Consider the following 17,113-nt stretch of genomic DNA (forward strand, 5'->3'; position numbering starts at 1 on the left):
GTATCGCTAAACGTTTATGAATGCCACGTAGTACTGTTGTTCGCGTGCTTGTCTGTTTGTTCAGGCCACGTTGATCGGGCTCATCTGGCTCTGACAGAAGTTTGATATGAAAAAGCTCTCGACATCACCGTCGCTGTCGTACATCTGAAAGAGACATTCACTTTAATTATACAACATTTTCACACTACATTTTGTTTATTAATGTATAAATATCAAGATTAGATCTATATTAAATATCTATAAATAAAAATATAAAAATCTATCCGTTTTTTTTTTCTATTAAACAGGGTACAACACATCTAATGTGGATCGTCCCAAAAAAAAATCAACACACTTTATAACGTTTAGAGTTTACTACGAAATAAATTTTTCACTAAATCTAACTAAGAAAACGCAATGAGCTATTGAATCATTTTGATATTAAATACAAAAAATGAAACCTATTAGAATTCATTGTGAATGTATTGAATACAAAACACGTTCAAAGCCTTGAGAAACCGGCGTTGCGATGCTAATATTTCAAATTATGCCTACTCGCATTTTTCTTCTGATAAACATTTTATTATGTCGTTTTCCCTATTTATATTAAATTATAATCAGGAGATATTTTGTACATGGGTTATGACCCATGTCATTATGACATATGTCGTTTACCATAAAAGATAAACATTATAAATGCGTTGAAAAAAAAATTGGCATCGCAGAGATAGCGGTCAAATTATTCATAAGTATGAACTAACATTATTGGTTTACAGTCTCTTTTAGGCTTTTATGGCTATAAGCCTATAAACTCGCATTGATAATTTTTATAGAGTACGCTGGCATTTTTAAATAAGTTTCGCTTGCATTCGGCAAAAATTTATAGCGATCAAAATGTTATCATTAGAATTTCTTTAAAGAATCAATCAACCTAAATGAAAAATCTGGCAGCTCACAAAAAAAGCGCATAATGAAAAAGTGTTTTCTTTAACCCAACACTGGCACATAATTCAAACACATTGGCACAAAAGAAAAGAAAAAAAAAAGAAAATGAACTCACGTCATCCTCGCTGTCACTGTCGTCGTCTGCGTCGCGGCGCAGCAGGTCGGCGGCGGCGCGGCGCGCGACGCGGCGCGCGGTGCGGCCCGCGTAGTCGCGCGCGTCCCGCGACACGCCGGGACACCGCTCCAGCAGGTGCTTCACTAGCGGCGCGTCGCCGCGCTGCGCCGCGATGTGCAGCGGCGTCCAGCCCGCTAGCCCTTCCTGTTGGACGATATGGCCTTTTAGAGATTCATGTGTACAGGATAAATGAACAGAGCGACGCAGTCTTACAGAGCTTTGTCTACAGAAAATCGAGACGAAACGTGATTTATTCTTATATTGATCAGTGGTTTTCAAATTGCTCGCACTCGTTCATGAGCACGGCTAATGATGGCGCTGACTAGTAACGAAATTATACTAAGCGTTTACAGTTCAACGCAGTGCTTAGCGTTGATGAAACGAAAACTGTTATAACATTGCGTACCGAAGAGATAACAATTATCAGAAACAAGGCACTTACAAAAATCAACATTAAAGAAACTTATCTAAATGGGGCACGCAAGATTAAATATTCTGTTCATACTCTCGAGTTATCTCAATTGCGGATTCAGTAATTCCGTTATAATATCAAGCACTTGTCTAAATAAACTAAATACTATAGAATTTCGTCAAGCGTCTCTAACCGGTTGGCTGCAAATTATATTTAAAATCGTATAATATATATATATGTTTTTCCGCTTATATAGCAGAGCTTGTATTTGTGTTATACATCCCGATAATTCAATAAGTATATATCAAGGGGTCAATACGTATTGATGTATGAAAGCGGTCATGCACCTTGTGACCGATTATGTAGGTAATCAATGATTAAGCACACATGCAGGACGCAAGATATTCACAAGGCGATTGCGTCGAGGGTTTAGTGAAAACCCGGTTATCGTTTATCTGTTGATTATTTGCGGGTTTCCCAAAGCGGCCGATCAACGTGACTTTCAGCATTCCACCTTTGACGCCTTACTTTAACCGATTTATACTCGGTTCCGTTTTGAAAGCTGTTTTCAAACGCTATACGTTTTTTATTTATATGATTCGTGGTCATGAGGTAGACACTTTCTATTGAAATTTCGACTAGTTACACCAACATCAGGTATAAATCAAACAAATTGTAATGTTTTTAAAGTATGTTGTGAATGCTCTATATTCCAATTATGTTGGGAAAACAATCAGTTTTAGCTGATCAACACCAATCTATCACTTAATCTATTAAACTTTTATACATACTATTGTTTATTAGTGGCATAAAGCTATTTATTTTATCATTTAAATGCTCGGAGCTATTTATCAGTATGCCACCCAAATTGCATAACGCACATCGCTTAATCACTGTCTCTTTCCCTGTACATATATTTCGTTTTGTTTTTGATTTATAATGCGCAAACGTTCAAGGAAAATATACACACTATGACGAATGCGTAAATGCTTAAGGGTTATTCCATAAATCAACGACAATGCATCGTTAGATAGACTTCCAGAAATTTCAGAAATATGAGATTTGTTTATGACGCATTTAAATTTTGGAAGGCCTATTCGATTGTTCTTTTAAAACTACGGAGGACGGATATAGTTGGTTTTCAAAAAAAAAAAAATGAGTTAGTGAAATCACATAACATAAATGGATAAAATTTTTATCATTTGGCCAAAACCTAGACTCTAGCCTAACAATGACTATACGACGCAGAGTGTGAAGATATAATGGTGATATCGTATCGAAGTCTTTTTCTGCTTCTGGTTGTTATAATTTGAAAACAAAAATAGTCTAATTATACTAACCATAGCGTTAATATCAGCGCCGTAGTAGACTAGCATTTGTATTAACTTCACGTGACCAGCGGAAGCTGCCAAGTGCACGCAAGTCTGGCCTGGAACAACGAAAACAATTTTATTAATACTTATAACAAAATTAGAAAAAAGCAGAATAAATAGACAGTTACAGTACACATTGATTGCGTAAGATAATGAATATGTAAAGTGATAGATAAATAGGAAATGGGCAACGTCAAGGTGCTTTTATGTCCGTGTATCTGTTACTGCTTGGTTACGCCTCTATGGTTAACGTGACGTTGTTCATATGAAATTATAATATTATGAAAATTTTCAAATTCAAAGGTGAAGAGGCAGTGAAACGAATTGTGTAATGAAATAACTGATTGTTGTGTTATGTAATCGTATAAACAGAAAGTTATATAATCACGGTTTTATACCATATAATAAAGATATCGCTATAATATTGTATGATTATCACTGATGTGATCATATATGTACATATTACACACATTACATTTCATGGGTACATTTTAATTTCTATTATAAATCTTTTCTTAAAAAAAAAATGGCTTTATTAACAAGACAAAATAATACTTATTTGAATAATATAAAATAATGGTTAATTCATACCTAGCCTATATTTTGCTAACTGATGAAGATTTAGATAAGGTAATGGAAATTAAAAAAAAATCGTTTAATAGATCATTAAAAATAAATCGAACCGCGAAGCTGACCTTTCGCCTTTCAAAAACACCACGTAACAAACGGAGCTTAGTCGATGACATAATACCTCATAATATATTGATTATTGCATTACATTAATCGGCATCCGCTCGTATTCTGCCTTGTATCCACAAACCTTTTTATAATTTATGTAATTCAACAAAGGGTAAAGCTAATTAGCGATAATTATTTAATATTATTAGAAAAAATCACTGACAGGCGATTTAATTAGATTTTAGGGCCTTTACAAGTCCCCTGTGCGACCCCATTAATACGACGCTTAAACAAATGTAAATTCCAGTTTTTGTTGTAATATTTTTTTCAATAAATAGCTTCTCTTAATATAATGAAATGGCCAAAGAGTACACAGAAACCATTAATCAACCAATTATGTAATGCATGTATGAAATTGGTATGGCTATGTAAGTCGAAAGCCAAAATAAAATCATAGTAAGAAATTCTAAGCACGCATATTCAGCATCTATTAGAGACGTTGGCCTAATTCCAGCAGTATTTTCGACTTTACCAAAAATAAATCGCCCGGTCGTGTGCTTTTTATATCGAAACGTAGCTACGAAGTACGATCTATTATCTACGTCCAGCCAAATGTTTAGTTTGAGAAATATTTCAATAGCCTTGAGGAAACTGACGTCAACGTGGACGAGACATTAATATATTAAAACATCACACGGTCAATTATGTTTGCTAGATGAGCTGATGCAAATCATTAGATAGTCACACCGATACCTACTACTTGTTTTACCTCAATTTATGCGTCCACATCGATGATGTTCGCGCTTCCTAGAAATTCTTATCGTTTTCTCGGAAAATTGACTAATCGTTGTACGGTCACGAATTGTGTGCAGCCTCTACTAGTGAGAGGCTTTTTTTTTACATTTTTACATTTACCTCTGAATAATAAAAATTTTTTGGCTATTCTAATGAACCTTTCAAATATCCAATCATTTTTTGGGACTATTTTTTAGTATATATTTGTATTTTAGGTGAGCTATTTAATTATCTGTATCGATCTACTACATTCAAGAATTCTCAGTTCACATGATAACTTGTTTGACGAGACTATTATATGTACAGTAGCTGCGTCAGAGGCAATATTGTCTCCGTATATTTGCATGTCAATGACACAATAAGACTTTTTAAGAATCCAACCGACTTTATGTAAATGTATCGTGAAGAAAAGTATGAGTTTTTTTTATATCAAATGAGACAATTGCGAATTGTTTTGACGGCGATTTAAAAATTACTCATTAAATATTCACGGATTGCGGTGGACTTGCTTGTGTCACAGAGTTATAAACATGGCACAGTATAAAGTAGGTGCGTAGATCGAGCGCGAGCGGCGAGGCGAGCGCGGGGGCGCGCGGGGGGGCCGGTGGGGTTTTCCCAACAATGTGGCGATCGGCGCGCGCGCTGTTGCCCTCGCCATATATGGTCGACGATGTTTTCACTGTTTCCGCGTCTTGGGAGACGGGTGAATAATATGCAAAAGTTTCGTCTCGAATATTCCATAAAACTTTAATGAAAACTATATATAAATTAAAAAAAAACGTTTTAATCATAGAATCAATTGATTTGTATCACTTACTCTTATACAGAGTATACGTAGAGAAATTATTTAATCCTGTTTACAGTCTACTTTAATCCAGTTTATGATCCTAATCGGGATAATAAAGTAAACTTATGAAATTATTTTATTGACACCAATCCACCAAAGTTGGTATTCAATTTGTTAAAGCGATTCAAAATCGAGAATAATGGAGTCCTTGCATCCGAACATCCAAACATACTGTTGAAGCTAATAAAAGCTTGTCAATAAGAAACAATTGTGCAAATTCGATCGTGTTCTCAAATTCTACAAATCACTGTTCTGCTTAAATTTATCAGAAATACTCCGTTCTATTCATATTGTAAAAACCGGAAAACCCAGTAGATATTATTAAAGCATACCAGCTGATAACAATTTAAGCGATCTCAACTGTGCCATACGCAAATGAATTAAAAGCCACGAAGGGAATATAAACCTTCAAGCACGTAACCGTAATTTTATGATCTTATTTTCTAATCATCACAGACAGCTTGGCTTCACGTGGCTCCAGCACTTTCTATACTTTAGAAAGCCATTAATACTCAGATACGATAACGGTATTCAGTGAGTGACGAGCCATAAATAATTTGTTATCCAACAAATAACTACGCCAGTAATTCATCACTCCGTATCTTTTAGAATTTTCTGAACATTTATTCATTAAGATTACAGATAAATTGCGGTTCATTTAGCATCATATGTCAAACAATTTCATCATTGTATTAGAATCATCTCAATTTGAGTAAATCCTTAATTAAAAAACGCTTTAAAATTGTTAAGTCAGTCAGACAAATGCTCTGAAATGTGGTATAGCAATAAATGTATTATAATACGTTTCTAGATACTTAATTATAGATAACAAATGAAATGTTTAGTCACTACTACTACTAAAAGATAAGAATTGCTGAAATGTGTAATTTTCATCAAAGTACAAATATTACAAACCTTTAAAATATAAACAAGGAATAACTAACATCATAATTTCCCGGAGCATTTTATTTAGTGGAAACCGGATTTGATTTGTTTTTCGAAAAAACCGGTGCGGTCATCGGTTTACCTAATGTCTTTGACCACTTTTATTGTGGTAGTCGAGCACGCTTCGGCACGAATTGGGCCAGCTCGCACCGGGGAAGTACCACACCCCCACAGAAAACCGGCGTGAAATAGTGGCATGCCACTGTGTTTCGTACGGTGAGTGGGGGAGCCGGAGGCCCGTTTCCTTTTCCTCACCCGCCCCAGTCCATTCCTTCTTTCCAGTCGTTAATCCATTCCTTTTCCCTTACCCCATTAAAGCGGGCAGCGCATTCGCAGAGGCCCAACCTTTGCGAATGTTCATGGGCGGTGGTGATCGCTTACCATCAGGCGAATCACAAGCTCAGTTGCCCGCTATGACATAAAAAAAAAAAAAAAAAAAAAAAAAAAAAAAAAAAAAAAAAAAAAAAAAAAAAACGATCATATTTTAATATTAAACTAGCGACCCGCCCCGGCAGCGAACGAGTGCTATCATGCATATTATCTACATTAAAAGCTTCCTCTGGAATCACTCGTATGAATTGAAAAAATCCGCATCAAAATAGGCGTAGGCCATAGGGACATACAGCGTTAAACATGGAGTAGGTGTATTATACATGTTTTAACACTTTACTATTAACGTATTTCTATGAAACTGTGAAGTGGTTGCGATTACGTTTTGTGTTGCAAACTATACTACACAGATAATGCAAAACAAACAACGCGTTTATATTATCGTCATCAGATAAGACTTGGGAATTCCGCGCGTCGGATGCCTTCGGGCTTACTTTCACCTGGGAATTACCCAGATGTATATCAGAGGCTTTGTTACTTCTAACAGCCATTATAGTCGTTAGTCCAACCTGTGGTTTTCCTTTCATGCCTTTTCTATAGCTGTGTTTTCCGTTAACGGTTCTTTGAATTATATTTTTGTGGGTTGGGTTGCGAATTCGCGAATCGTGACCAACATAAACGGGACGATGTTTTTTGTAATAAGGTCACAGCATGTACATGAGTATATGAGTTATATGTAAGTGTATGAAATTCATTTACATAATGTTAATGTCCCCTGCGATATTATCGTGTAATTCATCATATCAGAGCATAGTTGTAGTATGAATAAATTGATCGTCGAGCGAGGAAACCGCTTCGTGAATAGTGATTAGCAAAGCAAATTTTAATGTTATTGCATGTAGCGTCGCGCCGAGCCACAAAAGGTGACACACATAATTGATACACGTGTCAATGTTCGTTTATTTATCATTGAAATTATATGAGATGGGAAAACCTCGACATGCACACATGTAGCCACGTAACGTTGCAATTAGCACGGCCAGCGTGGGATACCCCGAAGAGTTCGGCCGGAGAGTGGTACGCTTTCACCGCGGGCCGGTTCGCTCGTTACGCGACCACACTGGGAATACCCATCATGTTGCGCTGCCACTAATATACCGTAATTTACATCAGTATTATTAACGCCGAATCTTTGGGGAAACCCGATGTTAATTTTGTTTTATTCATCCGTACTATTATCGTTAACGTGAACGATATTAAAACAAAAGTGTTGATATTTTATGAACACTCCTCTAACGAGGCCAGGGCGATGGGTAAAACCTTATGTAAACAGCGACTGAAACTTCCAAGGCGAGGACAAAGCATTGTATAACATCGGGAAAAACCGCACGTACCGAACTGTTGGTTTATTTCAAAAACTAATACCTTTATAATGCTTTCCGAAGACCGGGTAAAACCTTGTTTATTTGAATTAGCAGGAAATAAATTACTTTATTTGAGATGAATTTGTTTGTCCTAAATCATTTTATTCACGGAAGATATACGCGTTCATATTATAATATAAAGTATGGGAAGTATTTATGTGTTCTATTATATATGTATCGGTACGTAGCCTCACGATTCACATCTACGTCATAATTGTACAATCTATTATAACGTGTACTATGTGCGCAACGATTACACTTCAAGTAAAAGTAAAGCTGAAAAAGCTTCTAGTGATTTCTAAGAACTAAGCGAACGCCCTCCGCGCGTGACTCTCGGAGGATTCGGATTCCATTGATCGTAATGAAGACCTTGACTGACACCTTAGCGTCTGATCACGTAAACAATGTCTGTGTTATCTGAACAGGTTTGCTACTCGACACATCCTAGTGAAACTGTTTTTTTTTCTCTAATGACGTGTGCGTTCGCGTGCCTGTAACCTAGGCAATTTCTTGACAATAGTTATGAAGGTAAACAGCTCGATATCCGGCAGGCTAATATCCGTTTAATTTCTATTGCAAATGTCATCACGCTGAGATGTTTTTTCCTTAATCGCCCTATGCTGTCACGAGCGCGTAAGCCTTCAATGGCCGATTTATGTCCTAAGATCACGATCAATAAATGCCAAGAATTCGTAGTTTGTACCTAATAGGTATGAAATTAAATGGTAAAATGGTCAGACAAATACTTTTTAAACAATGTCGAAGATAATAATACAGTTGCACTTTAAATGCTTAAAAATTCCCCAAGATAGATTGATTTCGATTTACGTAATGAAGAGTGAATAAATTGTCATAATGTTCAGAAATTCGATATCTAGTCATGCGGCGGTCGCTACGTCCCTTGTCGTCGTCACATCAGAGGTCAATGGTGCTTTGATACGGGTGATATCATTACTATTTTTTGCAAAATAAAATTATTTCATGCTTTATTAACGTTTTGTTGCGTAGTAATCTAAAGAATGTTATAAAAATATATACTTAACTTTTTAACTATATTTTATATTTATGGATTCTTATAGCGACCTATTTAGAAAAGTTTCTGTAAAATTAGACACTGTGATGGATCATACAGTAACGAATTCAACGTTAGCTTCTGAGAATAGATTCAGTGCATGAGTCAAACGTACTGAATTACAGCTATAAGTTTAGCTGTACTAAGCGTATTACTTCGAATATTAATAAACCGCAATTAGACAAAATACAATCACAAAATGAAGGAAAACATCCTGGAATACAGCTGTGGGTAATTACAATGAATCAGATGAACTTTTCTACAAGGTAGTGAGGTATAACGACAAATGTTCACGGTATTTCCTGATCAGTTCTTCCAGGAATATGCTCAATCATTTAGCTTTTAATAAAATGATTAAGCACTCACCTCTGTAATTCTTCTGGTCCAATATTGTGGATAATTTTCTAGGTGGGATTTCTGAACTGCGGCCGAGTAATGCTTGGAGGCAGTCCGGGTTATTTCTCTCTACTGCTAAGTGGAACGGCGTGCTGCCCGTGTGGTCTCTAATGCCCAGTGCGGCGCCAGCTCGTACGAGCATCCTCGTAACAACCGCATGACCAGCTAGCACTGCTAGATGCAGGGCCGTGTGACCATAGTCGTTGGGGATGTCGAGCCACGCTTTGTCTGGACACACCCTGATGAGTGTGCCCACTGATTTCTCACAGCCATGGACTGCAGCAATGTGGAGTTGTCTGCAATTATGAGAATTGGTTTAAGACATGTGTTATGCCTTGCTAACGTTACTCAAAAGGGAGAGATTAATTTTTTAGGAGAGCTATGCGATTTATAACAGCATGCTGCTAATGGTATGACATGCTTCAATTATTAAAAGCGCCTAATATTTCAATTCTATACAATATTAAGAGTGAAACATTACAATTGTAATATTTAGGTTAGTGCAATGTATGAATATATAAAATTATTAGAGTTTAAATTGGAATTAATATAAAAGTTAGCTATAAATTATATTGTGAGGTGTGTGACGGGAAAATATCTTCATCTGTTAGATTTTCTATCTCAAATAGATGCTCCGAAACTGAGGCACACCATATATATTATACCAACTGATATACACCTAATGTTTGTAAAATCATAAAAGATTGTAGCATGATGTTGGGTTTTCCACATTATTGGCTCATTGGCTTTACAGGGAACCAAGAGCAGGTAAAAAAACCCAATGTTATGTGTATATGTTATAGTGATATTAACATAGTTATGTTTGTGTAAATTAAACTGTAATTAGCCTAATAGCCTTGAGGTGGGAAATAATGATTTGTGTTAAGAATGTTATAATGAACACATAGTATTTGTTGTACATAAATTGGAAGAACTTTTAAATTTAATAAGATTTAGAATTAAAGTTAACATGTCCAGAGAGTAGTTATGTAGATCCACTACAATAGAGTTAATGAATCTCTGTATCATTAAAAAAAAAACTAGGAAACTAAACATAAATAAGTAAGGCCTTTAACAATAGTAATAAAATCACTGCTAAATGCAACCATAAACATAATGTATAAATTAACATAATATATTCAATTACGTTTCTTCTATAAAGCATTAGGAACAAAGAAAGTATGATAAAAGAACTATCAGTAGTTTATTATCTATTTACTTTATAATAAAGAATATAAATTTATAAAAAGCATTCATTGCAACAATGCCAATGATTTAAGCAAAACAAAACTTTATGGTAGTAATCATTATTTAAAGTAACTAATTTATCATTTAAATTTAACCAATCAAAAGCCTATGACAGTTATCTCTATCTAGCAACTTCTTTATGGTTGTAATAAACGCTATTTGTTCCTGTTCATGTGAGAATAAAGTGACAGTCTAGTGATGGTAATGCTAAGCATACAGGACATTAAAAAAAATGTTAAAAATAATAGTACATTCTGACTGTATTACGACAATTCTGTATGTGTGTTATATCAAAATTTATTCATTTTCTCCCAATAATAGTAAACTATATATGCTTTGTAAACATTTTAAGATTTTAATTCAAATTGTTTAAGTAAATAAATTAATAATTAGCGTTTAGTGTTTGACATAAAAAATATCTAGTATTTTTTATAACATATATATATATATAAATAACACATACATATATATATATATATATATATATATATATATGTATTTGTGTTATATTTACTATTAGTAAGCAGAACATTCATGGATATGCTTGGATGTTACTTTGTTTTAACAGACTTCCAAAAATTAAAAGGAACAGGTGCTATGTTCTTTCGTTTGTTTTTTTTTTTGTGTATGTTAGACAATATTTTTTGTCTCTCATAATGGCTAAAGAGGCTTAGCTATAAATTTATCCAGTACCATACACTGTAATGCATTTAATAATTTATTGAACCTACAAATGCCATATATATGCAACATATTGATCAGTGCATAAAATAACAATTTAAACAGTTGTATTTTGATAATATACACAAAGAGCAGGAAACAATGCAGGTTCAGAATGATTCCCAGACACATTTAAGCAATTTCGATTTAACCAAAAATAATATAATTAATTTTGTTAGTATGGATATTATTTATCTTCATAGCTCTGTTATCTTGAAGATATAGTTGCAATATATTACTTAAGTAATGTTATTTTATTGCTAACAAGACAAATTCCTACCATGAAAAGATACAAATCTACACAATTTGTTGATAATAAGTTTATGGTGATAAGGTTGGCATTGGAAGTTGTTAACTCTTGCTAAGGCAGTGCTTTATGGCTCTTCACACACTTACAAGTATTTCTAGTGTTTAAAGTATCCCTTCAAACATAAAAACATTATATTTGCAATAAAGAATGTTAAATTAGTTTCTAAAAGTTAAACAATTTTAATATGATAGGTACTATGATTATAGCGTCCAAGGTCATCAAACTACAAAAACAAAATCTTCCAAGTCTTGTGTAACATAGCAACCAGTATACTATATTCCAGATGTTAGCATTACTTGTACCAGATAAAGATATGTGGAACTTACGTGTCTCCGTCATCATCCTGTTGAAATAATATGGCGAGGGGTGGGATGTCTTGTGGCTTCTCGTTTCCAATTATAATTAGAGGCGGCTGGGCTACTGGCGTAGAATCGCTTAAATTCACACTTGAAAGACGCTCCGATAAACATAAATCTAAACCACTATCTAAGTCCACTGTATCACTGATCACATTTTTGTCACTACTCTCCTTTGGTGCTTCATTTTTGGGCTCCTCTACTGGGTCAAATTCTTCAGACACCAGCTGTTCACTCAGAGGCCCGGACAGAAAACCCGAATCTGTGTTTTCATCCTCGTGAATCTTTGTATCGAAAACTTTCTTGGCACTCATTTTGAATAACACTTTAATTCTAATAAATCACGAAAGAAATCAAAATCCGTATATCACTTAGTATTAGCACCGACACACTAGCATGTTTATAATTATGAATTTATTTACGTCAACATAAATACAACCATCGCACTAACCACTCGCAAATGCAATGCAAGAAAATTAGTTTAGTGAATACGAAGCAGAGTTGTACACGGGAGAAATGAAATGAATGAATGATTGCAAAACTTTGCTAACGCCTGAGAAGACGATACACCAAATTAACTTTTATTGGAACCACATAAAGTTCATCTTTAAACGCTATATTTATCATACAAATCAACAATGTTGCGTAGAAGGAATTTTCCCATTAATCGGATACACGTACTAAATCGATTTATCAAGATTGCATATTGCAAAGACTATATACGTTCACTTATTTATTAAGTGCATTGAAAAAGCTTATTAAAATCATTGTAGATAACGTACAAATAAACAGTTTTTAATAGACAGACATGAGTCATGGAAGTTTTATTTTATGGTATGTATATAATTCTTTTGTGGTTATCAAATTCTAATATTAAGTATCGGTACTAAAAGGGATTTGGGAATCATATAATTTATAGCTCTTGATCTTATACGGAGATCTTATAGAGAGTCTTTTTTAGCAGATAGGTAATAGTAATTATCATTTTTGTAAATTTTGCATGATTGAATCTTTGGATTGAATGTAGAAAGAAAATGTAGTATGTCTTTTGCAAGCAGGCAAAGGCTCTAATACGTATAGCACAGAGTATTTATTCATACAGCAACAAAATGGCATCACCGGAATTTTGACAGAGGTCAACATTTAGTTTAAAATTTTGACGTCTGTCAATTGTTTGTTAACAAAGTTTATTTTTTTTGAACTTTTAAAAATATTTACTTGAAAAACAAACGAATTTCATGTTTAAAAACATATATTTTTTATATTTAAACTTTCATTGTCTTTAAAGAGCCTATAAATAATAATTTAATATAAAATGTTTGGTGAAAAAGTAATAGAACTGCTGAAAGAATCTGAAAGAAATCGAGAGACACTAGACCAGTACAATGTAAGAGACTTGTTATTTTGAACATTTATTTATTAGTAAAGATCTCAAAATAAATATTTATGTTAAATAATAAAAATTCATTCCGATCTTTTGTTTTTCATTTACAGGACGAAAAAATACGGCAGATCATAGAAGAAATGCATGTTTTATTCAAACTGAACATGAATGATGCGTAAGTATCTATCATTATGTGGAGTCTTAATAAAATTATTTAAACATTAAGTAAAATTTTCATGGTGGGTACTCCTCAATTATTTGGATAAACTGAGATATTTTTCTATAACCTTAATTGTGGCTAATCTCCTGACCTTGTTTCTTATTAATTCCTTCACCCTAATTTCAGCAATGCAACAACAGAAAATAAATCTCTATGGACAACTGTTCAAGTAAGGCATTCAGCACTAGAGCGCAATAAAAGATGCTTGCTAGCCTATCTGTATGACCGGATGGACAAGATTAAAACATTGAGGTGGGAATTTGGTTCTGTCCTGCCACCAGACATCAGAGAACTATTATCAGATAGTGAATATGAGTGGTTTTCTAAATATTCAACAAATTTAGCTTCTTATATGAGGTCTTTGGGACAAGAAATAGGCTACAGCGGTATAGATCTAACAGAAAACTTACGGCCTCCAAAATCTCTTTTTATAGAGGTACTCTGTGTAGCCGATTATGGTAAATTGGAATTAGAAGATGGTGATGTTATATTGTTGAAAAAGAATAGCAGACACTTCTTACCTACATCTGAATGTCAAACTCTTATTAGGCAAGGAATTTTGAAACAAATAACTTAATTCTAAATATATTCTGTGATTATAGTAGTAATAGAAATGATGGTTTTGGTAAATAATATTATTGAGCGTGAGAGTTTTATTTTGGAAAGATCGATGAAGATTATTATGAAGTGTAAAATTTGTAATAATAAGCATAATTAAATCTTATTAAATATATTTTTATAAAAAATTTAAATTATCGTTGTTATTTAATAAACTTATTGTTATTATGTAATTAACATATAGTATAGACATTGTTAAAAACATTCAAGGAATTGCGAACTTCCGTGGAAATTTGCAATGTCTGCTGTAATACCAAAGCTTATGCAGCCAGCATCTGAAACTCGCATTTGCACCAATACACAAAATGCAGAATCCAGTTTAAAAATGACATTTGCAAATGTATCATCTTCATCATGAGCGCAAACATTAGTTCATTGTACATATAATGGTAGTGGTGGCTCAGTGGTGAGGACCTTGGACTTACAATTCATAAGTCAGGGTTCGAGACCATATGAGTGTGCAGGAAATAAATTAATTTTTCAATTTATTTGCACATGTGGATAATATCATTACTGCTCGAAACAGTGAAGGAAAACATCGTGAGGAAACCGGCATGTCCAAGAATTAAAAAAGTTGGACGACATGTGACATCTGCCAACCCGCATTTGGTCAGCGTGGTGGATTATGGCCTGAACCCTCATAGGAGGTCTGTGTCTCAGCAGTGGGAACATATATGCTCTGATGATGATGATGATGACAAATAATTGCACGCAAATGAGTGTTTAAACTTATACCACATGAATATGAAACTTAAACGTGTAAATACATACGACGAAACTTAATTTTATAGTGAAAGCTTCATTTTTTACTTTCATCACACGTCAATATAAAAACTAACAATATTTCGCGAATAATAATTGGAGAGAGCTCATCTTTTTCAATTGGAGAGAGTTCATCTATTGTACATGCCCATACTCATATAGTTGCCTGCCAATATGTTTTCTCTAGATGTCTTTATAGAATAAATTAGACATTTTTCTGTAATGGCCTTGATTGAATAGGTAATATATTGACCCGTATATAAACAATCATAGTGCCGAGTAAGGTAACACGGTAAACATAATCGTTGGTAAAATATGACTAACGTCGTGGTGATTAATTCATCCGCTGGATTCTTGCATCAAAACCCATGAGGCATCAGGCCAATCCTTGGCAGAAATGAACGAATGCAGATCTTGTTGAGGAATAAACAAATATTTTTACAATGCGTAAAAACCGACGAATGTTGTGGCGCGAGCGGGAAAAACGTGTTAGTATCATTTCTCTTGTAACGAAGTGTTTGTTTGGGTATTTTTGGGGTACCTACTCATGTCAATGACCTGTGTAATTTGAGATCGAAAATTTATTACAGTTCATTTGTAACCGAACTATATGTGGAATATTTTAGTCTGAGACCTAAAAGTTTTTTATTGGTAGTTTAGTTTTCTCTTTGTTAGGTTTGAATTCCGTTATTGATAAAGGAATACATTGAAAAAAGATCGTCATTTATAGCACAAACAGCATTAAGGACTCAACGTTTTGAATTTATAATAGCAGATACCTTTCAGACACTTTTAAGTGCATTTTAAATGTGTTATGTTATATTTTTTATCCTGACGTTTCAGAATTCTGAGTTGGCAGAAACATGAGAAATTGCTTCGACTAACAGAGTAGGTAATAACTGGTTCCAAGTGTAGTTAGTTTATGCTTCCATAAAGCTGAGGAGTTTGTTTGCTTCTTTGAACCCGCTAACTTCAAGAACTGCTGTTTCGATTTCAAACATTGCCTATATAATATGTACCAGTACCAGTAGCTTTTTAAGAATTAGGAATCATCGATGTAAATAAATAAAGTTGCTAGAAAAGAATAGAAGGGAGACATGCGAATAAAAACAGGACTGGTTTTAAAATGATAATATGGATCACCAGCTGCGCCCTGCGGTTTCACCCGCGTGAGTCCGTATCCCGTAGGAATAACATAAACAAACGTGTGTTTGTTGCTCTTTCACGCAAAAACTGTGAAAAAGAGGAATGTGTGTGCACACATCCTTACAAAATTTCGCATTTATAATATTAGTAGGATAGTAGCATATTAGTAGGATTTAACTAAAATAGATATGGTCCCCGGCTTAATGAAGCCTATTTATATAATCAAGACTATATAATCTATCTCTGTACCAAATTGCATACAGATTTCAACATAAGTTTCTCGCATCAATGTACCCTTGTACATCTATGCATTCCTACATACATTCGGAATTATGCATATATTTAATGTATATGTTATGTATAGGCATGTATTTAATTGCAGCACTTTGTCTAAAAGGAATACTTATTACGAAAAGGCCATCCATTCCCGCACGCGTCACGTCCATTAAAATGCCTACAGAACGTAATCTTCCATTTTACAAATACGAAAACAAATGTCCAGATGTTTGCATTGTGAAATTGCGTTGCGAAAATTATTTACATATGCCACATCCGGGTTTTCCTGCTCGGGAAAACCGTCAGTAGTATAACTGCGCCACATTAAAACCGCTTATAATATTTTGCTATGTAGTTGTTTTTATTAATTAAATATGTTGTTTGAGTTTTAAGATTGCTATTGTTTTGTATATTAGCTTAAGCGTACACTTTAAAAATTTAACATACTTGAATTAGTCGTAGTCAATTATTGATGCGAGGTATTTTGTAGGGTTTTCATAAGGCTTATCTTTAATTTAGCTTGAATATTGATTTAATTACCAGAATTAAATACAAGTAGCAACAGATCAATATATTCAGCTTTGCTTAATATGTTAAATATGAGATACTGTGTTAGAAAAATATTCGATATATACTTAGTCTGGCCATAAATACTGTTACACTTAATTATAAAAAAATATTACATTTGAATTTCGAATCTGT

The 17,113-nt window shown here is 34.0% G+C and overlaps 2 protein-coding genes across 2 annotated transcripts in view; one reads left to right on the top strand and one right to left on the bottom strand.

Annotated features, from left to right (window-relative positions):
* LOC119834712 (NF-kappa-B inhibitor cactus-like) overlaps positions 1-12,537 on the bottom strand; it is a 39,200-nt gene extending 26,663 nt beyond the window's left edge. The window contains exons 1-5 of the mRNA XM_038359175.1: positions 11,976-12,537; positions 9,342-9,667; positions 2,852-2,940; positions 1,040-1,243; positions 1-144 (exon numbers count right to left, since the gene is read on the bottom strand). Coding sequence (XP_038215103.1) covers positions 61-144; positions 1,040-1,243; positions 2,852-2,940; positions 9,342-9,667; positions 11,976-12,319 — 1,047 coding nt within the window. The 5' untranslated portion in view covers positions 12,320-12,537 and the 3' untranslated portion in view covers positions 1-60. The remainder of the gene's footprint in view (positions 145-1,039; positions 1,244-2,851; positions 2,941-9,341; positions 9,668-11,975) is intronic.
* Positions 12,538-13,184: 647 nt separating this feature from the next.
* LOC119834414 (DNA replication complex GINS protein PSF1-like) lies at positions 13,185-14,342 on the top strand. The gene is made up of 3 exons (XM_038358771.1): positions 13,185-13,392; positions 13,500-13,564; positions 13,736-14,342. Exons 1-3 carry the CDS (start codon positions 13,321-13,323, stop codon positions 14,184-14,186), a joined length of 588 nt encoding a protein of 195 aa, XP_038214699.1. The 5' UTR covers positions 13,185-13,320; the 3' UTR covers positions 14,187-14,342.
* Positions 14,343-17,113: the final 2,771 nt, after the last annotated feature.

The sequence above is a fragment of the Zerene cesonia genome, chromosome 19, assembly GCF_012273895.1.
Source record: "Zerene cesonia ecotype Mississippi chromosome 19, Zerene_cesonia_1.1, whole genome shotgun sequence".
Classification (NCBI taxonomy): Eukaryota; Metazoa; Arthropoda; class Insecta; order Lepidoptera; family Pieridae; genus Zerene; species Zerene cesonia.

Bases quoted from the DNA above. Each gene is read 5' to 3' on its own strand.
- LOC119834414 (XM_038358771.1), top strand. From the start codon at position 13,321: ATGTTTGGTGAAAAAGTAATAGAACTGCTGAAAGAATCTGAAAGAAAT. The intron at 13,393-13,499 runs GTAAGAGACTTG...TTTCATTTACAG, and splicing joins AGACACTAGACCAGTACAAT to GACGAAAAAATACGGCAGAT. The intron at 13,565-13,735 runs GTAAGTATCTAT...CCCTAATTTCAG, and splicing joins AAACTGAACATGAATGATGC to CAATGCAACAACAGAAAATA.